We start from the raw sequence: 23640 nt of genomic DNA, 5'->3' as shown, positions 1-23640 counted from the left end.
GATTTATTTCAATAGTTGTGCAGTTTACTAAGGGAATCTTGCAGATCTGCAATGAATTCATTTAGAAGTATAATGCCATCGCGCATAAAGTAAAGAGCTAAGATTAACATGACCAATTTTGGTATGGGTAGAAAATTTGAAGAAAATCGGCTTTTATAATTTTTTGGGGTAAAAAATCTATACATACTAATTACTAAACGTTTAGGTTATATTTTCATATGTCCTTGGTATATATATGTAACGTTTCATTTTAAGTGACACCATCCATAATCCATAATATCCTTCATTTAATATCAGGATATTAAATGAAGGTATTTTCATCAGAAGGCGTATTTCAATATCTCAATAGACAGATTTGTATGATGTGTCAAAGCTTTTCTATTCATTATCTTGGATTGTAGTCCTGTGTTCCTTAGCTATCTTGACATCTTAAAGATCATGTACTATATTTTGTTATAAAAAATGTTCGCTAAAAACATATATTCAAATGTTTTTCATAACCATAATAACAATAAATATAAATTACATCCTTAAAAATATAAGTTTTTTACGTTTCTGTTAAAAATAAATAAATAAAATAAAAAGAGTAGTCAATTTGATTTTTCTGAAAAAAAGTCTTACTTAATGCAAGGATAGCTCTTAATGCTTTTTTATTAAATTATAATGATTGAAATAATTTACTTATCAAATTTATCTCTTACAGCAATTGTTCATTTTGGAGAATAAATAAAAATATCAATGAAATTTATATCAAGAATTCTAGCATTTCTGTTCAACAAAAACTCTATATAAAGAGATGTAATGGTTGCTAACTATAATTACTTGAATAATAGTCATTTAAAATCATTTATGTCATTCATTTAAATTATTTTAAATGATTTATTAATGATGGGCTTTACATAATATTAAGAATAGTTTAAAACGAATAAGACGAGTCATTTGATCGTTGTTTATGGCGAAAAAAACTGTTAGTGTGCAAATATTTTTAGTTAGCTAAACTTCTTTTGAGATTCGTAAATATGTTTCTTTAGACAAATGTTTCCATTTTAGTTTGCTGTTACAAGATAACAGATTTTTTTATGTATTAATTTGCATTTTGTGTATCAATTTGCGTTTCTATAAAGTATTAATTTGCGAGAATAAATCAATTAAAAGAAGCGAACAGTTCTCAAATTCTCAAATGTCTTTATTTCGTTGTTTTTCCGACTTTTTAAATACTTCTCTAGTTCATATTTCGTCTTCAGTCAAGTCTTGCATGCATTTTAATGGTTTTCTTGTCTGTATTATTTATGTTAACAGTAATCTTATTAAATAGGCAACAGTTACTAGCCGAACATTAACGAATTCCTTTGATGTCATTTATACACGTAAGTGGTAGATATGGGAAACGACAGCCTGTCGTGAACTCCTCAAGTTGTTCGGGAAACACAAGAGAACACAGGGGGACGAAGGGGAATAGTGTTCCGTGTTTACTTATGGAACATGGGAAAGGCAGACAGCTGACAGCAAAGAAGCACTTCAATCAACGCATGAGCAACGTACAAAGGGGAGGGGAAAAAGATCGCTTAAGTGAAAACAAAGATTGGGATTTCTTTCTATTCTATGCATTAGCGGAGGTGGAGCAGTACTTTCATTTACAAGACTTGACCTTTGTTTAGCCGGAGTGCTACCATCGGTAGAGGTTTCAGCCAAGATTGTGACAAAGAACAAAAATAGAATGTACAAATACAGTAACATTTCTTGTAGAACAAGTGTGGCCATTTCTAAGATAGTATTAAATATATTTAGGTTAAGGTAGGGATATTGCATCCCATATTGTTTCTTAGCCGAATAAGAAACTCAAAGTGTTTCATGCCGAATATAGAAACCATATAAAGTTCGGCGATTCCAAGCGTGAGCAAATACCTGGATAGTGCAGCTCCTGATCCATTTGGTAGTGCAAACTGAGGCAACTCATAGTAAGGGTGGAGCAAGCTCCGATCACTATTCTTGGTATTTACCCATAATGTGAACGTAGCTCCTAGGAGCTGTATTGCTGTTCTACATTATGAGAGAAGGTCACTACTCAGACCGGTTTCAACCTTTATTGAGGTCTCATCAGTGAGTAGGCAGACCTGTTCTACCAATTCTATGTTTGATTTATCCCTTTCTAAGTAATACTATCCTGATACTGCCTTTTAAGGAACCTTGGAGCAAAGCAATTCAAACTTTCAAGTCTCTGTGCTCATCGCATACTTGAAATCAGAAAATTAAATTGAAAGTTTAGCTTCCGGTTGAGATGAAAGATGACATTAAAAAAGTCAAGGAATGAGAAAAATATGAAAAATTAAAGGTTGAATGTTCGTATACGATAATGAAATGCATCGAAAAATAAAATGAGAAATCAGAAATAAAATACCGTTTTGCTAAGTTACAAAAGAGTTCCGACTGTATTCGTTTTGGTAAACATTTCAGGATAGGAAGGACAGTAGTTGATTCAGAAGTGATCATGCGTATGTTGAAATATAGATGTGTTTTTTTTTTTTTTTTTGTGTGTGTGTGTGTGTGTGTGTGTGTGTGTGTGTGTGTGTGTTAGGAAGTAGAAGAGATGACCTTGGGAATTTTTTTTATATAATTCACTCACGAAAATTTATATACCTTTAGTATATTAGTACGTGGAGGTTAAGGAGTTTTTCTTTCCTATTTTTATTTATTACACATACATTTTTATTCGTTTTATACGTTTTTGTCTTTTGATTCACTTTATATGTTTTGTATTTTTATTTTTTTTAATTAATTTATATGATTTTCTGTCTTTTATTTTTACACAATCAAAGCACTGTGTTCTAGGGTCCGAACATTGAACTTTTTCAAGCCATTTCAATAAACGCGGTGTGGTCTAATATTGGGTGATGAAAAATAAATTAAGAATATATGCATTTAAAGATTATTTAAAGTAAAATGTAAAAAGAAAGAGAATAGAAATTTAAAAAAAAACATATATAAATACTAAGGATTGACATTATTTTTGGATTCTTAGTAATATTAATTGGTATTAAACGGTCTTGTGACTTACTATAGTTTACTTACCAGTAACAAATACGTCGAGTTTGAGAGGTCTTATATTTCATGAAAATGACTCTTTTTTATGCCAAGTTTAATCGGGACTAAATAACGGGATCGTAACAATTTAAATATTATTTTAAAGTGGAACTTTTGAACTCCGTATGAGACCGGCTAACTCACCTTTAATCGAAAGAGACCAGATACTGGTTCCTCACATCTTTGACGGGAATCGAACTCAGGTTTTTCCGACCATGCTCTCTAATTGGAATCCTACTATTCCGTAAATTAACGGCGTATTTCTCAAACCATTTGAGGCCTTCACAATAAGCAGGTTGGTTTAATAAAGGCCTGAAAAATACGATGAACATTGTCTACACTTTATCTAAAAAGCAATAAGAATAACTTTCCAATTCAGTTAACATTTGTGTTTGGCACACCTTCTTTGTCGTAAACGTGTTTGACATGTTTGGCTGATTATAACAAACAGTTCGGCTAATTAATACTAAAATATTCAGTTCTCAAACTTTAAAGAAAAATATTTTGAGTCCAGTTAATTAAAATTCATTTCAAACATCTCCTTACAATATATCAAAGAGTATAATTATAATTTACAGAATCCATCTGAAGAGACTGTATTATTCAGATTCCATGATCTAATGCCCCACCTTCAGTGTCTTCTTTGAAAGTTCATTAAAAGACAAAGCCATCGCCTTGTGAAATGTAGCTTCCGTTAAACAGAGAGAGGTGTATTTTTAATTTGAATCTTAACAAAGGCAAAAAAATATAAGCAGTAATCCAGGTAAATCGGCGTACTAATTAGACAGTGTTTCGTTCATACCAGTAATTAGAGAAATATATTCATTTCCCAAGAAAATAATTATTCTTCTAGATTAGAAAGGATTAAGAATTCTGCATGATTTTCTTTTCCAAATTAGCATAACAGATGCGACAAAATTTGTAAATGGGGCAGTTCATTTAAGTAAATGTAAAATGTGTACGTCACAATTTTTTCACATTTAATTGCCTTTTATTTTGCGACTAAATACTAGCTTTAGTTCAAGAAGCCTTAGTCAAATATTTATTATGATAATGAACATTATTTTACGTATATAAAAGTAATACACGTGTACTGTTGTTGGCAAGGAACCCGACTCCACACACTGTTTTCTTTCTTTCTTCTTCTTCTTCGTTTTATTTTATTTTCTTTTTTTGGTAATTATTTATTAACTAACAGCAGTTAAATAGTAATTCCATATAACAAACTGTTATCTCTGATGTGAATACGGGATATTTCATGCTATTTATCTGCAATTTTTTGATTTAGATATTCTTATTCAGTTTCTTCCAAGAACTCACATATTTATTAATTCACACTCTCAGAAACGAATAATTCGTAAGGGATATGGGTACCATGAAGGAATTAAGTATCTAGATAAAACAAATCTAGATACGCACATCTGGTTTCTTTTTGTTTCTTTCAACAATTTACCCCTTTATTGTCTGTTCTCTGTTTTTTCGAAGACTGAGCAACTAATTTAATTTCTAATAAAAATTGGTTTGTGGACAAGAGATTACATCTTTCCCATACTATCATATTAAAAACACCTAAACGATTTTCAGGGAAAAGCTAAATAATGTAAAAAGTAAGTTGTGAAAAATAACTTTTGATGTAGGAAGAGCTCATCCTTAATTCTCAGTTATTTCTTAGAAGATAATATGATCAATAAATAATGCACGCTGGGAGTTTAGCTTTGTCCAAGTTTAGTTTTATATATTCTGAAATGTCTACTTGTAGACATCGCAATTTTTAAGAGCTGTTGATTAAAGTAGTGTAATAAATATTTCAACAATTCATCACGTTCTCTATAACACAATCTACTGGATAAATGAAACAGTTTGGTATATTCTTTTCATAAACCCGTGCGAAATCCTCTTGCGATCTGAGGCAATATTGGTGAAGCGTTTGTGTAATTTAATGCTCAATTGTGTTGATTCTAATGCTGGTGTTCATTTATTAGTAGAAGGAAGATAACAGCCTCTTTCACACGAGCTTTCAAAATGTCTATAGAGATTATGTATCACATCTTACGATATGAATTCGTAACAAATTTATAAACTTTTACTTCTCACGTAAATTAGATTACACCTAAAATTTCTACTTTTTCGCTGTGCAGGTCCAAATACTTGCTATGGCAAGTTACTAAAATAATTACTCAGCGAATGAAGCCCCTCATTCCCCATTTCTTCACCCACCGCACACAAGACATTTATTAAGAGTTTGACTATCGTGCTACTTCTAACCATAACGTACAAGCAACAGCATTCAATGGATGCAAGAAAATTATTTAAAAATCCGTTTAAAATAAAATAAATGCAATGCTAAAAGGAACATATCGCGTTTTTACAAAAATTATATTTTTGTCTTTTCGTTAACCGAACTATGGTGGAAGAATCTAATTATTTTTAATTACCTCATTCCCGAAGGGAATCTATTGAAAAATCTTCTCCTGTAACATTACTTAGACGTTGAACTCCTATATTCATTAGATAGAGAAAAAGTAGTAATTCGCACAGATAAACTTACCGTATTTCTACATTACATTTCCTCACTCATTTTTAGTTTAAAGGGTTGAAACCCATTTTAATCCATTCCAGCTGGTCATCCTTCAAGGAACAGTGAAACTCCTGTGTCTAGAAAATCTATATTTCTCACAGTTTATCTCTTTATTCCATTTGAATATAATCCCTAGAATTTGGAACTGATCTGAGATCTAAATCGTAAAAAAAAAAAAAAAAAAAAAAAAAAAAAAAAAAAAAAGATAGAACGTGTTACCAATCTATCTACCGCCTAATCCTCCCACTTTCACTATTCTAAAATAATAGAAAAATCCATATGTAATTCGGCTTGTAACTTACCAGTCCCTTGGATCATGTCAGTTAATTAGTAAAAACTGCAGTAGACTCTATCATTCTAAATCCGCGGTTCTTGCCTACTTCATACAACTCTGGATTCATCAAAAACTTTTGACATTCGAATCCGTCATAAATACTTTGCAGAAAGTGCTATCATACATATCTGCTTTTGGCATCTGAGAATTTACTTTATTCTCTAATGGCCCAGTGCACATTTTCAAATCATATGGTATCTCGCTTTTCGTTAATTAAGCTGCGGTCCCTTCTGTCTCATTTGCCAAAGCTCCCAGTGAAAAAGCAAATCTTGTCTGTTACTAGCAACTTCAGTGAGAATCTTACTTGTCTTTCCTCCTTAACAAATTCTGTTTCTTCACTTAATGATTGTGTATGTGCTTGCGTGCACGGGTGCACGCGTGTACTCTGCATGTGTGTGTGTGTGTGTGTGTGTGTGTGTGTGTGTGTGTGTGTGTGTGTGTGTGTGTGTGTGTGTGTGTGTGTGTGTGTGTAGAATTGCTCTAAGAAAGATCTGAAAGAAGGTCAAAAAGAAAATTGTTCATAAGAAAGGTCAGATTACGATCTTCCTTTTCACGTAAGAGTCACGTGATAGTTTTCCCATTTCGGCGAAAGACATGTAGCTCGTAAGACATTTCAATTTATTGAGTGTACGCAGAATCATTTCCTTATATCGATACTGGAGGAGCAATCCCATCATGGGCTGACACTTTACAACATTCCTGTCTACGTTTGCATTGCTTAGTCTTTCTTATTTTTGTCTTCATTTTCACATCACGCATTTTCCTTGTGAGGATCTTGAAGATCACGAAATGCGATCTATAAATAGAAGTTCATGCCTCTATCGCGGTTTGGGTAATTTCAAACAAATCATGGCCCAAATGTGAAATTCAAACTTTTCTTTTTTTTTTTCATTCGAATCAAACGATGAATATTAAGAGAAAAATATTGTGTGAATTGTAACAGTTACATTTTCACAAACACTGATCAATAAGGATGTTGTGCATTTAGAATATAGACTAACAGTAGCATCAGTGTGTCAAATACTCTACTCTGATAAGAAATAGAAAGAAATGTATAATGTGTGCGTAAATATAAAATACTGTCTTGTTAATAGGCACAAATTTATAAACGAACTCTTCGCTGTTATTACTAAATCTAACGAAGTGTTAATAAAATAAAAAATATAAAAATAAATAATAACAATAATAATAATAAATAAAGAAATAAAAGAATATACAAAAATCGTACATAATTGATTTTCGCTGTTAAAATCTTGAAGCTGGTTTTAAGGTTCCGATTACAAAATAATTGTAGAGAATCCCTTCCAAAAATGTTATGAAATATTTTATTTATTACAATAAATAAATACATCTTCTTACGCTTATTTTATGGAAGAAAGAAATCTGCTTTTTCTGAAACTATTAGTTTTTATTAAAATATTTACACAAATATAGCATTATCAATTCCCTGTTGAATGCGCTTCGTAATAAAATTCGGCATTTTTCCTCGCCAACAGTAATAACTACTCAAAGATCTTGCTGATTTATTTTTTCTTTTTGATGACCCTATGGTAAGGAGATGTTGGCATTTAAGAAGTTTAAGAGCTCCTCCTGAGAGTCAAAGTTTGAAACTAAATATCATGTTCTGTTATTCTGAGACAAAGACAGACAGACAGACAGACAGAGGGAGAGAGATAAAATGATGGCCTAATATTTCGCAAAAAAGGTTATATTGTCAAATTTCTGTTATACTAATTTTATTCATTTATATAAGGTTCTGCACAGTGGACAAATTAGTGTATGCACTTTTACGACAATTACGGTGCTAGTTTCCATTTATAAATGAAATATTAATAAAAGAAACGAATACTATATTAATCTACTGCATTATTACTTCTACATACGACCACCGTTGTAGATTATATTATTATTCGTTTCGATTTTCTTCTCAAAGTTTTTCTTTATCTTCAGCATTTCTTTACAAGTTATCTATGCACCACACTCTGTTCGTCCCTGATTAAAATCGAATCATGTTCCGTATATCCATACCAGATCATTCAGCCTTCTTGGATTATTTAAAACTTCCAACAGTTAAAGTATTGTTTCTCTCCTCTGTTTCTTAATATTATCTTTCGTGGTAACGCCACATCTATTCCGACATCTACAGAAATGTAGATGTCGGAATTTAACTACTTAACTACTGCGTCATACTTAATTTCATTGGTCAGCTCTCAGCACGAGCAGTATTGCTAGTCTCGCTATAGCGATAAGAACGCTTTTCGGATTTCCTTGTTTTCCACAGTTATTCCCAACGTAATTTCAAAATATTAATCCCTATGCCCATCCCACCAATTTCATGGCTGCTATACTTCCCTTTCGCCATGATTTAACAGTTACTCTAATTCGTTTATTTATTTATTTTTTTCTTGAAATAACCTATCCTAAAAGAACTGACTTATTTTCCTTATTCTCTGATCGCCACCATCTTTTCTTTCTTTCTTCATTTACTTGGAGGTCCATAACAAGCAATTACTGTTGTGGCCTGATCACTTTTCTTGCTATTACGTTGCAAAATTTAACCACCATTAGGATAAACACATCGGTGATGTTTTTCTTCCGTTATTCCTATTGGGCTTTCTTAGCTCACACACACTGTTGACGATGTCTTTTAGAAATACTTGCTTTAATTCCCTACTAGGAAGGAAGGGCCTTCAGAATGACTTTTTAAATGAATGAAATGTAGTTGATTAATCGGAAGTCTGATTTTTTATTCCTCTTAGGAGAGAAAAACACGCAATTCATATACTCGCATCAGAGCTTCGTAGCTAAGTCGGTGTCGACGATTCCCATCTGTAGAAAAGCCCTAAGTTTCGAATGCCGTCAAATACAATAAATACCTTTATGAGCTTTTCATTTAAAAAAATAAGATTTCAATATCATAAGGAAGTAGAAGCATTTTTCCAGGTATTCAGATTTTTCTTATCGCCAACGGATGAAGAGAAGAAGACAAGCGATTCTCAGACATACTCGTAATAAACTGGCCTCAATGCCTTAGTTTGGAATGTTATTTCACCACAAAAATTGCATCTAATACGCACTGCAGATACACATTGGATGTGGCGATTTTACAAGGTTACGTTCTAACCAGGTTGTGTATACCATAATAAAACAAATTAATATTTTTATTTTTGCTTTATTATTATTGAATAAAATACGCGCCTGCTTGCAACCCACTTGCAATCAGTTCTTAACAGCGAAAAAAGATAAGACAGCTTTGTTCATGAGGTGAGTGGATAATGCCTGTTAAATGGCATGCTCCAGTGGGTTTTATTTTTTATTAGAGATTTTTTATTTTTATTAGAGAGAAAAACTACTGTTTTTGGAATTAAAAACAATTATTATCCCCTTCTACTTGTAGAAAAGGAGTATCAAGATTTTTATCCCAGCATGATTTTATATTCGGTTGTTAAGCATTAATAAAAATGCTTCCCATTTCTCATCAGAAACGAATTTACGCCTTTCTCTTCCAATAAAGGACATCCTCGATACACACAATAACGCTATAGGGAGAGACAGAAAGCATAGGAAGTACAGAGAAAAGCTAAAGTGATGCTTAATGTTTATTTATTTTATTTAATATTTAAATCGCAAAGGTGTTGTATATTGTTGAAAATGCGCAAGCAAACAAGAATAAAAATGATTATTCCAAGGATGCAAATCGTAATTACAACGCTCTTACATACTTAACAAATTATATTATAATTATTGGCTAAATACGGCTTTATGCTATTACTCACCGGATATGATGTCCTCCGACATGTTTTAGATATTGCAAAAATGAAAATATTTCATCTAATTTAGTAACAATAAATAACAATAAAAAGTTTAAATATTAAATGACTTATATGATCGATCAGTTGCACATATGGCACGAATGTATACTTTATGATTTTCAATATGTGAATTTTGTTAACATGAGAGAAGCATTATTTCTATCGAAATTATGAATATTTATTTATCTTCCTATTGAAACAATGACATTTACTAACAGCGTCTAATAGTTATCAAGCGACTGATGTACGACTGGGAATAATCTTAACTCTTGTTACAAGTCCACATTTGAGAAAAATTAGAAATTATCTCCTGCATGGCTTTGGAAATATGGACGCTCAAATCGGCAGACGGATCAACTTTGGAATGCGAGTAGTTTTCCAGGAAATAAACTGTGTCATTGGGACCGCCTGAATACTCTTTAGGTAGATGGCCCGGAGAGCGTGGAGAAAGCGCGAAACCACCTACTTTTCTTAGCAACCTAGTTGGGAAAAAAAGGGAAAAAAGAATTAGATCAAACTCTACTAATCTGATAGAAAATATATTCAAAATATATATTCGGTCACTGAAACTTCATGTTATGAAGAATATAACTGTTTTGGTACTGATATGAGATTTCTTGCTCCCCTTAGATTACTGCTTGTCTGGTCTCTGATGAGGACAACGGTTCCAAACAGCTGTCAGGCCCTTGAAACCTAATCAGCAGACTAAGAACAGATATCAAAAACTTCATTATACTGTATATTATTAAGATCCATCCAAACTGAATCATTTTATGCTCTATATTTTATAATAATAATACTATACTATTCTGAATGAAATACGAATAATAAACAAGGAATGAATTTAGTGAACAGCATTACTAAGGGAAGGTACTTGAAACGTCCTCTAATATCTCTCTTGTTTTCTTATCTCTTTTGTCATAGAACAAATTCAACCCCACAAATGACTATTCGCTGTTTTCTTCTGTCTTGTACAAGATCTGTTGCCAGTTTCTGACTTAATTTTGTGGTTGCTCGTAATATCTATAACCATGTTAATCCTTCTGCACATGATTCTTTCATTTGTCCATCCAGCATCTGGTGCACGTCTCTCTGGATGCATGCTGACGGACCGTAGTGTTCCAACTTTTGTCGTTTGACATTATTCATAATTGTATGTGGCCTGTCTTATCATATGTAATGTGTCTATTTGTTTTCATTTCTATCATGTGTTTTATTAATTTTCAGGAGAAATGTCATTTTGAAATCTAAAAATTTGCGTAATTTTTTATTAATTGTTTATGTCTCAGCTCAACTAAAGATGAGTGGGAATAAAAATTGCATCATAGAGATATATTTAAAGTGGTTCAATAGTTCATTACTTTCTGTATTTTTTTAGTTTGGTAATCATTTTCCACGGTATTGATATTGTGTGTTTAATTGTTGCAGTTTAATTTAATCATATTATGATTAAATTAAACCGCACACTAATCCCTTCCCCAATGTCTTCCGTGTTTTGTGTTTGGTGCATATGGCCTATTGCAATGGCTTGTTAAAGAAGCAAAGTAAGTTGGCTTCTTCGAAACCTAATTACTGCTTAAGGATAGTAAATTCTATCTGCATCTTCTTCTATCTGGAAACGGCGTGTTACTTCTGGCCGGTTTGTCTGTTTTGTTGGATGATGAAAAACCTAGTTTGCAAAATCGTGTTATCGAGTTTTTCATTCCTTCACCTCCGTCTGAGACCGTATAAACCACATTCGTTTGGAAATGCCTATTAAAAGTTTTTAGAAATGATTAGACGCAGGTCTTTCCAACTAAAGGATATCGTCCATACCGACTGAACTATGGAGGTTCTGTATTAGATGTGATTAATGAACCTAAAGAGTTAAAACTACTTACATGTCTTATTACTTAATTGTTTAACAATACAGATAAGAAAGAAGATAGCATTTGAAGCGATGTTTCTCTGCTAACAGAGACGAATGGTTTATTACTGAAAACATAAATTGAATTCTGTCTACTGAAGAATTTAAAAACAATTCTTCAAAATAATTTGTTTTATACTTCCGATTTTGGGATAGCAATTTTTTTAAAGATTTTTCAGTTAAAGTCTGCATTTATTACCAAAAGGAAAGGTTTAAATTCCGTGACCGTTCACTTTCTTTCTGCCTTCGTAGCGATTTTTGAATACGTGCACAAATCCTTATCAGTTTTGTATAAGCCACTGAGTAGTTTCCAAAACCGTTAAGTGAAGCAATTGGTCGCAGATGCCGTCGTTCGTAATAACGCGCAATCGATATGTACGATCCGTATAAAAAGTATAAAACTTTGAACTAAAAAAAAAAAAACACATTCGCATTACTCTGCCGCTTCGGTTTCTGGAAATCGTAAATTAAGGAGTTTAAACACGTACTACACGACGAACTGGTTTAAGATCGGTGAATAGAAGATGTGCAAAGATATTTATTTTTGCAATGTGGAGTTAATAACTTTAGCAAAATGTGAATCTTTTTTTTATATTAAACTGTTATTTGAAAAGATCCACACGGTTAAATAAAAACATACGACAAATAAAGTTTATTGAAATATAAAACCCTCCGGTTAGTTTTTCCAGATCATCGATAACATGGTGAGTTCTTATAAATTCAATCCTTGCTTTTGCTAGATTACCTGCCAGAAAATGGAATCAAATAATGGCGTTAACTTAGAAGTGAAATCGAAACAAAACCTACTTTATTATACATAGTAAAGAAAGTACTCAAGATTATTGAAGAAGCCTAAACAATAAGGTAGGTAAAATTTACATTTGTTCATATATGATAAAAAGTTACACTGTTTACTTAGATTATTAATTTATTATTATATGTTGATTGAATTACAAATGGTTTGTTTTGACTGAGCTATGACTGAATAATTTTTGTAGCACAAAATAAAATGTACACATCCTTACTGTCAATTAAAACAGTTTAAGATGTTTAAGCAATCTTAGCAATTAGGCGCATGACCTAAATATTCTATGCAGTTCACAAAGCATGCTGATGATGAGACTGAATAAAAATATTCGTAACATTTTTTTTCGGGAAATTAAAGATACGAACAACTTCGGACAAGTTACATAGTGTTCTCTCCATCAGACAAGATCCTCCTGATTGCATGCAACCATTCCAATGATTCTTCCACTGATCATTACTTGCTGTTCCCCGTTCCGCGATGTCTTGTACTGTTTCTCCTTAAGAATGGCTTTTAAAACCAGGGAAGAAGAAGAATAATTTGCATTGGGACAAATTGTTCTTCTTCTCACAATTGTTCTTCAAATTTTGCTAAAGTTATTTACTCCACATTGCAAAAATAAATATCTTTGCATTCTTCTATTCACCGATCCTAAACTAGTCGGTCATGTAGTGCGTGTTTAAACTCTTCAATTTACGATTTCCTGAAACCGAAGCGCAGAGTAATGCGAATGTTTTTTTTTTTTTTTTAAGTAGGTTGCAGTGGTGCATTCATGTTATATTTGTCTACGAATTCTTGAATTTAGGCGCCGAGAGGCAGTTGTGTTGCAGAAAATAGATGCCTGAAGACCATTTGTGACAACGTTTTGGAACAACAGCATCTCCCAGACATTGAGGGAAAGGTAATTATAAATACTCTGATTTTCTGATGTTTAAGAACGCCTTTATCATGCGTAAGATCCTAATGTTAAAGAAAGTGATTAGCGTTTGTCTTAATACTCGATCGAATTCGCATTTTTAAAATCGGAATATTAGTTCAGATTTCTATGATTAGTTCAGTATTATTTCTGGTAATGTTTCTTATAAATTTTAAAGTATTTTATGTGACTGCCTTACCCAATGTTTCCTACAACATATAAATTTCACCATAGTGAAAATAATTATATAATAGTTTTGCTCTTAATTTTCACTTAATTCTTAATTCATTCTGGATGAAGGGAACACTGATTTTATAAATTTATGCAAAAAGAATATATATTTAAACGACCCCAAAACGCTTCAAGAATAGAATTTGTATCGTCATTTTATTGACAGATGCACCTATTATTTGATCATATGACAATGAGAATCTATGCTTTCAGCGTTCAAATCTAAGCATAGGACATTTGGATGTATATCAAGAAGGATAGCATCTAAATTTTATCTGTCTAATATCGGCAAAGAAAAATAACTAATGAAAAGTCGAAGCTTTGGGACGAAAACAACACAATATTTAGTACTCTCACTGTTGTTACTAATTAGCTGACAACGATAACGACTCTCGCAGATAAATTCAATTTCCGGCATTGAGTAGTCCATGGAGTACAGCAAAAGGATGAAACGAATAACAAACCTTTACTGAAGAACTAGAGGAGAATGTCATCAGAAGCGACACATAATACCTGACCTCTGACTCTGAAAACCGAAATCGTTTTATATGCATTTGTCTCCTGATTGGGTCTTGTGAATTAATACTTCATTTAATTTTCTGGATCAATATATCATATTTATAATCCAGTCTGCTATCGGTAATTTGTAAGATTAAGGAGGTGGTGATGTTTATAATTCCTCGCAAATCTCTTCCTAAATCTATATCCTAAATGAAGCGTCTTCAGTTACATTCGCCAAAAATGATGTCCTTTACTAATTAATTTTATTGCAGTCCTACTTCGCTAATCTCTTATTAGATGAACACGAACAGTCAAAACAAACATAGGTATTAACGATTCACATTTTACTATTTTGCCTATGAATAAATTCATGTTGTCTTCAAATGAGAACGCCATTACCTACTTAATAACAACTTCCTTATTCGTACTTCTAGTCTTGTAAATCCTCATGCTAACTTAGAAACCATAAAGTCTTTTGATCAGTTGTTGGATACGTGAATTCTCTGAATGAAAACAAAAACTGTTTTCTGCATTGAACACTGGAATAAGTTTGCTTTGATAGTCTGGTGACCATCTTTTGTATCTAGTTCATTTCGGTTTGGTGTGGATTATATTAGGGATGAAGCAGCTAAGGCTATGCGGCCTCTGTTTTATTTCTGTTAAATGTGCATTCTAGCTGCCAAGGTTGCTAGTTTTGGGGGAATATAAATCTTGCTACCTTCACACAACACTAGACTAGATTAACTTATTTTCTGTTGAAAAATCCTTATAAAGCATCCTAGATAAAATGCGACTTCAGATCTTTCAAACCACAAAGTATTGTTGTTATTAACTAGCTATCGAACTATCAGAAGCTGAAAGAGGAAAATTGTATTCCGTTCACGTGAAAGGCAGAAATGTCTCTGAATTGCAATGACGAATGAACTACTGATACTCAAGAGTCTCTTTCCCCAATTTTTTTTTTTTTTAATTTACGTCGTATACCAGCACCAGTTATGAGAGTGATGGATGAAAATCCACCTAGATTTTGTTTTATCTTTTTCCGTGTTTTGTTTTGTTCATGAAGTTTTAAACACATATATATGCAAACGAAGTAATGTTATCTTCTACAATATACACGTTTTGAACAAAGAACTGCGACATTTTAAAATCAGATATTTTTCAAACTGAATACTAGCTTACTTAACCTAAGATATAATCAATTCATATAATCGGAGTCACGTGAATGAAAGTTCATTTTGTTCTAATGAGTAGACATGAAAATATTAAAAATTCATAAAAAATATGTTCTTGATATGCAAAATCTGTAGACAATTGTATATAAATGTAGAATTTCTTCTTAGATTTTTATTGTTTTAGGTATCGGATAAAATAAAAACAACAAAAGGGAAGTCGGTACAATCGTTAAAAGAGTAAAAAATATAGCGATATCGTAGCAAAGTTATTGACATGGAACAGACATAGCAACAGCTGTTACTGCTGGATATATGTCGAGTTAGACATGCAACTCATATTTCTCCACGTCAAATAAATAAACATAAAATAAAACAGCGATTAATTTAGCTTCTAACTGTTTCTGAAAATCCGAAATATATGTTATATATGCCTATGAAAATCTTCCCTTTAAGTTTTCTGTTCGGAATTCGTAGAAAGAGGGCAATTACATGTTACTTTGAAGAACAAGAGAAAAGTAAGTAAAAACAAGAATGCTTGATTACATCTGACATATACAGAACTAAAGGGGGGGGAACTCCAGTAAGATAAATAGAAAGAAAATTTTACAAAACAACAATAATAATAATAATAAATTTGAAATGCGTGTTAGGGGGGGGGAGAGAGAAAGAGAGAGAGAGAGAGAGCGCTTCAGGTAGAAAGTTATACATTTTAAAAGAGAGATATACAATGATAGACTGTCTATATATATCTTTCCGTTCTATTCCAAGGAATATGTTTTTTGTCTTTTTCTGGGCATGCGCAATTTCTTAAATAAAAACTTTAAGTAGGTTAGGACTTCTGTATTCAAGGAATGGATTGCAATTTCTAATCGTGCTTGATGAGTTATTTTGTATGTAATGTAGATGCCAAATATTACTACAAATATCAGAAGCAATGCTCATGAAACTAAAAGGAATATATAGTTACCTATATGTTGTGGGACTGACGTTGATTTTCATGGCTTGACTATTAGATTCGAATTTATTAGCGACAGTCACATTATTTCCAAATAGACAATATCTTGGCATTTTCATTCCCACCACGCCAGCAAGTACAGATCCGGTATGAAGTCCTATCCTCATCTGTGAAAGAAAGACAAAAAAAAAGTTAAATGACAAAACGGAACTTACATGCATTTATTTTAGCATCACATTCTGATAAGGCGTCAGTTTAGTTGAAAGTTAAGAGTAAAAACACAAAATATCATTTTGTGTTTTTACTTGAGAGTGTTCGTGCACACTTAAACTGACAGAGAGATTTATGATTACCTGTAATGGCTTGCCGTCATGGGAATAAACAGTTCTGGATACGTCCATCATCTTTAGTGCCATCCACGCAGTCTGCTGTGCATGCGTGAGACTTGGACGATGAAGACCACCTGCTATGCAATAAGCGTCGCCAATTGTCTCGGTCTAAAATAAATAAAAAGAAAATACAATTTTATGGTTGCCGAAAGTAGATGAAATATTTTCATAATGTTATAATAATAATCGATTTCAGTATAAAAGTCGGAAATGACTTTTCAATGGACCTAAGTTCAGAAGCCATTGAATTTTAGATACCTTCCAAAATTTGTGTTTCCTTAGGTTTATTGAAAAACAATATTGGATTTAGCATTTAGATTTTCAAACATTAAAGATATAAAGTATGATTTGGAATCTTCGATATTTCTGATGCCAAGATTCTTTAGATATTAGTTTTGGAAAGCTAAATGCAGTTGCGAATGTGATTAAATTAACCAAAGGAAGGAACTTCCGTCATATACTATCACTCTTTATAGTTAACTCATTTATCCATCCAATTCGCGTAACATCAAAGACGAGGTGAGTCCCCAAATAGTTAGTTTTCAGACGATCTAATGCAGCTGGCTTGCTATTCCTCTGCTGAATCCATCTAATGATAAGTATTTCATGTCTGTGTGTGTTCACGAGACTTGGCTGTTTTAGAATGAATTCCCCCAGTTTCCGGGAGGAAAACTCCCCTCCACCTCCGTATGAAACTGTCTAACTCACCTCCAGTTGAAAAGCCTTCTCGTCTTAGATGGGATTTGATCTCAGGTCTTTCACGCAAACGGCTTAGTCTGTACCGATTGAGCTACAGATGCTGTTTATAGTTAACTAGAAACTGTTAGTGTAATCAATCATAAATCGGAGCGCAAGGTTTCTACCTAATATACTCAACAAACCTGTTCACAGAAATCATTGGTTACCATGTTTGCTATTAGAGATATAGAATTCGACTAAATCAACATTAAAGCCCAATTCAGAAGAGTTTGTTCTCAATGATTTCCCTGTTTTTTACGAATATCGAAATTGGGACGCTTGGTTTCAAATTTAATGACTTTTTTAATTGCATACTGAGAAAATACATTTTAAATTGCACTGAAATGTTTTTTCGAAGAGAAACTAAACTTATTTTTAAATAGGGATCCGAGTTGTAGAGTGTTTCTGGTGTTCGAGTAAAAAGACATTGAACTGTTCAAAAAACAAAAAAAAAAAAAACATAGCTGACAGCAAATTTATATTAGCAAACTAAAACGAATATCAACTTTTCTGATATTTATCATTTGGCGCACAAGAGAAACTTGCTTTACTTTCATTTAAGATACTTTATTTCCATGAATTTTGGTTACATGCAATTCCTGCATATCTTTCTTTTTTTCATGCTTGAATACACTATGATGGTAATTCTGATGATGATGATGACTGAACGTCTCATACGTTCTCTTGTTTTTCCCTAAAGTGGCCACCATGGATGTTGCATTATGTACTATAACGGATGCATCTGCAGAATGGTCTCCCACGATGAGTCCTCGGATTCCTTGGAGGTGTCGGGTAACAACAATAATAATAAAGCAAGCATTTATGATAACTATTTACATTTTGGAACTAATTATTGCCTACTCTAATTAGTGTTTTGTAACATTTACAAAAAATTAAGAATTACTATTATTATTATTATTATTATTATTATTCTCTAGAGTTTATTTTTCACCAATGCAATAGCATTACTGAATGCCAGCAAAGAAAATTGAGCGTCATAAATATGCCATGCTTTCAGTCAGAGCTGCTATTAAAATGGTTAGGATGAAGAAAAGTAAATAAGTACTATGCATTACCCATTTTTTATTAAATGTATACGAAACGAATGAAATATTTGCATCTTTACGTTGACTTCAAGCGATAAGACAGATTTAAATGGGCACCCGTTTTCAGTTACTCCTTTTGTGAGCTTTAGTCTCGCAAAGGAGAGAATTTTGGATGGTTCTTTGAATAAAAGAAGCAAAGATATGTTTCTTCATATGCTAAATTACCAGAGCTTATATCAACGTGAACTGAAAGACTTTACTTTAAAGAAAATCCGGGATGGTAGAGTTTGTTGAATGGGCTGCCCCATCTGTTTATCCAGTTACAATAACAAGTTTCTAAACTTTTACAGACGAAATTATGAGGTGCGGCAAATATTTCCAACGGAAATTAAACTCCATATGCCGTATGCATGTATGTAGGAGTATGGTCATACGTTCTGGTACTCTGGGCAAATGCGGCACGCATTATTAAGGAAATGGGTTATTATGCTCGGTGATCACACGCCCTATTAAAGACCATTCGCCATGCAGACTGAATAAAAGCAGACTGTGTTTGCTCCTTTTTAATAACGGCTGGCGGACGTGGATATTTTGAACATTTTATTGATTCGCTGTCCTTACATTAATGTTCTACAGCGCACTCATTCCAGAAACAATATGGTGATCTCCATTTTCTATTTTTACATTAATACGTTCAATTTAATCCTTTGCTAGCGGTGTAAATAGCTCTCTTCTTAAATATCTTATGACAAAACTGCGCAGAAATGCATTAAGCACCCCATTAATTACGTGTAATATCGCTGGTTAATAGGTGGAGCAAACATGTAGACGTAAAAAAGATTAAGGGAATTTAGATGAGAAGATAAAGAAGTTTGCATTACCTTATATACATCCAACTCTCCACAAAACTGGTCAAAATGAGTGTACAGGGTATACAACATGTTTATCACCATGAGAGGAGTTGCTGTAGCACAGATAGCTGTAAATCCGACGATGTCAGAAAATAGGAGGGTTACGTTATCGTACTGCTGAGCTTCGACTGGTCTTCCTGAAAAATTTAATAGATTCATGTGTTTTTTAAATTTAAATTTTGTAACGAAATAATGTAAACCTAGAAAACGAATTTTTGACATTTATGCATGCTCGAATAAAAAGTAATGTCATTCATGACATTCTCTAGAATTCGTTAATATATTCTTTATATTTTGGTAAAACAATAAAATCATTTAATTAAAATAGTATTTTACTTAAAATTTTAAAAGCAACATTTAAATTTTAATAAAGTGGTCTAAAATCTCTAAGAAAACAAAAACAGCTTTATTTGTTTCATCTAAATATATTATATCAGTAAACTTTAATTTTAAACTATTATCAAGAAACAAAAAGGAGAACCCTTGGAGGGTAATGGATGGCAATGCTGTAGCCAATGAAGTTCTAACTGAGGCTCGGCTATTGCTGTTACCCTCCTGCCATGATCAGAGCTTTAATTAAGAGCTAGGAGAATTTGAAATTGTTTATTTCACACGATATATCAATCAAATTCATAAAACGGAGCATTTGAAGTAGCTTTTCGTGAGTGAATTACTGACATAAGACAGGGTGTTTCAAATTAATTTAGCGGTTTTCAGAGCTATCTGTAGAGAAAACCAGTAGATGAAATATCCTCAAACTTGGTATGGGTATCCTAAGCTATATCATAACACAGATATGTGTTAGATTTTTCTTGTTACATCACGATTACGGCATGAACTTACGGCATTCTCATTTGACTGTTCAACAACTGAATTTGTAATATTTTCATTTATTTAAGGAATTTTAGATATACGCCTTTTTCCTGGTTCAACTATCGAACTTCGTATCTCGCATCGGCGAACCACTGCACTTCACTGCATTTGGTATCATTGCGACTTTTCGCAAAGTCTTTAGGCGTTTGTACTCACGAAGTGCTGTGCGAATTTTCCCCATTCGCACAAAAACACTTCAGAAGCAAAGTGAGACCCATTCATAAATCAAATGATTGTAGAATCAGTCTCGCCCCTTCGTTTATTCCGCCTTATGGCTAACATGGTTTACAAAGTTAACTATATTTTTTCGCTCACAGCGCCATATTTCTCGTTACATGTCAATTTTTGAACTTTTAAACTTTATTTTATTGTAACATCTCTTCCCCATTATCTAGTACTTTGATTTGAAATCCCCTGTATATATATATTTATGTTTATAAAGGCTTTAGACGATCTTTGAGGAGAGTAATCCAGGGTACCTTTTTAGGAGTGTCCACCAGTGTGACGCATTTGGCGTTGATTGGTTGAAATGCTCATATTCTAAATACAAATTTCTCCCTGGTGGTCTTAGTACAGTTTCTCATCCTTCCCACCGCTCTCAATGAAGAAAAATGATTATGAATCTGATTTTTCTTATCTTAAATTGACACATCTTAAATTGACACATTTGGTAGATACGTAAAACATTTCTTCAGTGAGGTAAACAGAATTTATGATCGAATTACGAACTATTTCTTCACCTATCCCCATCGATTCTTGGAGCGGGAAAGATACCTCTTGGGTGAAAAACGATTCCTAAAATGGACTGTGTATACCCACTCATAATTGGTCACGAAACATGGGGGAAAGTTGTAACCGATCTCATATCATTGGTTTAATGATTTTTTCAATTAAAATTGTACTCACATTATTCTTGTTTATGTAGTCTATGTATTTATGTCTATGTGTTTATGTATTCTTATTTTTAGTCTAAATTGAATTTATTCCAAGACTGAACAAACCCGAGCTGCGAAGGTCAATATCAAGGTAACCCTGAGTTCTTTTAAAGAGGGATATCTTTGGACAGGTCTCCCTGTCCAAAGATATCCCTCTTTAAAATCATCCTTTAAAATCATAAAATAATATATATATATATATATATATTTTTTTTTTTTTTTGAGCTTTTCAGGATTCTAATACAGATCTGCCCAACTATTGGAACAGGACCATTCTTCTGACCAGTTCAAGGAGATGTTAGATTGCGAAATAAATGAAAAAATGAGACCTTCCTAATTTGCAAAAAATATATTTAAAAAATATTGTTTTATGTAATTATTTCTGATTGAGTAAGAACAGGGGAGAGAGGTTCAAATCTAATACCTTCCAGTGGTTTTGGTGATAGGATATACAATTTCTAATTTTCAATCAGGTCTTTAGTAATGAGCTTAGAATCACTCCTCTAAGGCTGTGTCACCGATTTTTATCCTGTTTTAAATACAGTTCATTCTGTCAGAAACATATTATTCTAAGAAAATACAGAAACACCTGTCATCTTTATAAGCTTAGTTTTACTGACGTAATGTAACAAATCACAAGCACATACGATTCTGTATCAATAATGTGAAATAGAACTTTAGTTGTAATTAAAGTGGAAGTATTTTGGCTGGAATGTTGTCTTAGCACTAGTATGTCCTCTTCACCTCTAAGATTGCGAAATACTTCATACTTTAATCTACACTGAAAACACAATTCAGCAACAATTGTTGCCAAGAACTGTGGCAAACAAAGGAACTATTGTGTTATCATACAGGTCACCTTCATGGTGTTTGTCGTAATCAATGACTGCTGTATGCAATATAATGCTTATTTAAATGAACCAAATCGAGTTAATGGTTCCGCCGAAGTCTAGAATCGCTATTGCAGCGAAAAGTGGCATTCAATAATGGCGATCCATTTATCTGTTTCTTTTGTCGTTATTCTTTAGATGGTCATGGTACATGATTCAGCTTTTAAAGAGTGCTGTACCAGCATTCCAAAGCAATTCAAACACGCTTCCAGTAATGTTTCTCTTTCTCTTTAGAGTTTTGACTGCATTCACTTTAGGGTCGTAAATTATCAGAAGCCATTGTAAATTTCGCTGACTATAACAGCATATTACTTCTTAAAAAAGTATCTCTTCCAAGGAAATAAAGACTCGTAAACCATTCCTATTTTTAGATTTTATCCATTTATGACTGCCCTTTTTATGGTTTAGTGTAAATCCCAACAGGCCATAAATTACTTCCATATGTGATAACAATCTTAACTCCTTCATACTTGCTGTTAACGTTGTTTAAAAATCTGAAGAATTTTAGATTGTGTTATTAATTAAAATAGATATGTCGATATATTTTCAGGTATCCGTTTCAACAATAAGGTTTTACTTTTACTCCGTGTTTCGGTGATTAACAAAGAAATGGGCGACCATCTGTAGCTCAATATAAAGTATTCACCAACAATTCAGAATCTTCTAGATTTATCCAACGTTCAAACTTATGTATACAGTACTATTAAGAACAAAACAAGATGATTTTACTAACCGCAATGAAGCAGTTTTTAAGTTTTGGGAGAGGAACAATAGCAGGGATAATAACCGTGATCACTACAGCAGGCGTCAAAGCACATCTTCTAAAGTTATAACCGTGAAAACACTACTTAGGTCTCACAATCTGATTTTGCCACTTACAGTGTAAGTGGTCTTTCTGATTTTGTTCACTCGAATAAAACGCTAAAGGCCAGCAACTTGCATTAACGAACAATATTCAATGGATGGAGTATTTTTCTATTCTATTTATATTCGATTGAGCTTTTCTATTCGTTTTACATTAGTTTTACTTTTATAATTTGCATTCAAATATATGCTTAAGTTTAAAAAAATACGTTTCCTTTCATCATTATCAATTATATCGGTTGATTCTGAGCTTTAAATCTCAAAACCTACCCAAAATCAACCTACAGAAATTACGACACAGGGAATATCCACGATTTATCCGTTTTATAAACGTAATCCATCATTTCATATTTACAGAAGTTATTCTATCCTAATCGCCAGTTCTAGAATTTGACAATAACAATTTTTCATTGTTTCAGTAAACAAGAATGTCTTCTTTCTAAAACAAGAGCAGTTCCGAACTCGAATTACTTCTCCATCCGCCGCTTCAGACGTCTCAAGCAATGACATTCATCAGATTCCCTTAGTTGGCTTTACTGCTTTAAGAAGATATTCTAGCATGACTTCAGGCTTCTTAGAACATTCATCATAGTTAATCCGTACGCGACAGTTTCTAAAATACAAAAAAAAAGTTAATACCGTTTGCAATGAATTTTTCTTCTTTGAGATTAGTTACTCTAGAGACATCGTTAAATAAGGT

At 32.7% G+C, this 23640-nt stretch overlaps 1 protein-coding gene across 1 annotated transcript in view; it reads right to left on the bottom strand.

Annotated features, from left to right (window-relative positions):
- Positions 1 to 10067: 10067 nt before the first annotated feature.
- Positions 10068 to 23640, bottom strand: part of LOC150104165 (head-specific guanylate cyclase-like) — a 109280-nt gene continuing 95707 nt past the window's right edge. The window contains exons 6-9 of the mRNA XM_090396412.1: positions 19349 to 19515; positions 16648 to 16791; positions 16307 to 16461; positions 10068 to 10284 (exon numbers count right to left, since the gene is read on the bottom strand). Coding sequence (XP_090252538.1) covers positions 10068 to 10284; positions 16307 to 16461; positions 16648 to 16791; positions 19349 to 19515 — 683 coding nt within the window. The remainder of the gene's footprint in view (positions 10285 to 16306; positions 16462 to 16647; positions 16792 to 19348; positions 19516 to 23640) is intronic.

This window comes from Typopeltis vanoorti, chromosome 8 (assembly GCF_054136105.1).
Source record: "Typopeltis vanoorti isolate ZY-2024b chromosome 8, IOZ_Tvanoo_1.0, whole genome shotgun sequence".
In the NCBI taxonomy this organism is placed as follows: Eukaryota; Metazoa; Arthropoda; class Arachnida; order Uropygi; family Thelyphonidae; genus Typopeltis; species Typopeltis vanoorti.
The sequence above is the reverse complement of the archived record's forward strand: the minus strand, read 5'-3'. Positions and strand labels throughout refer to the sequence as shown.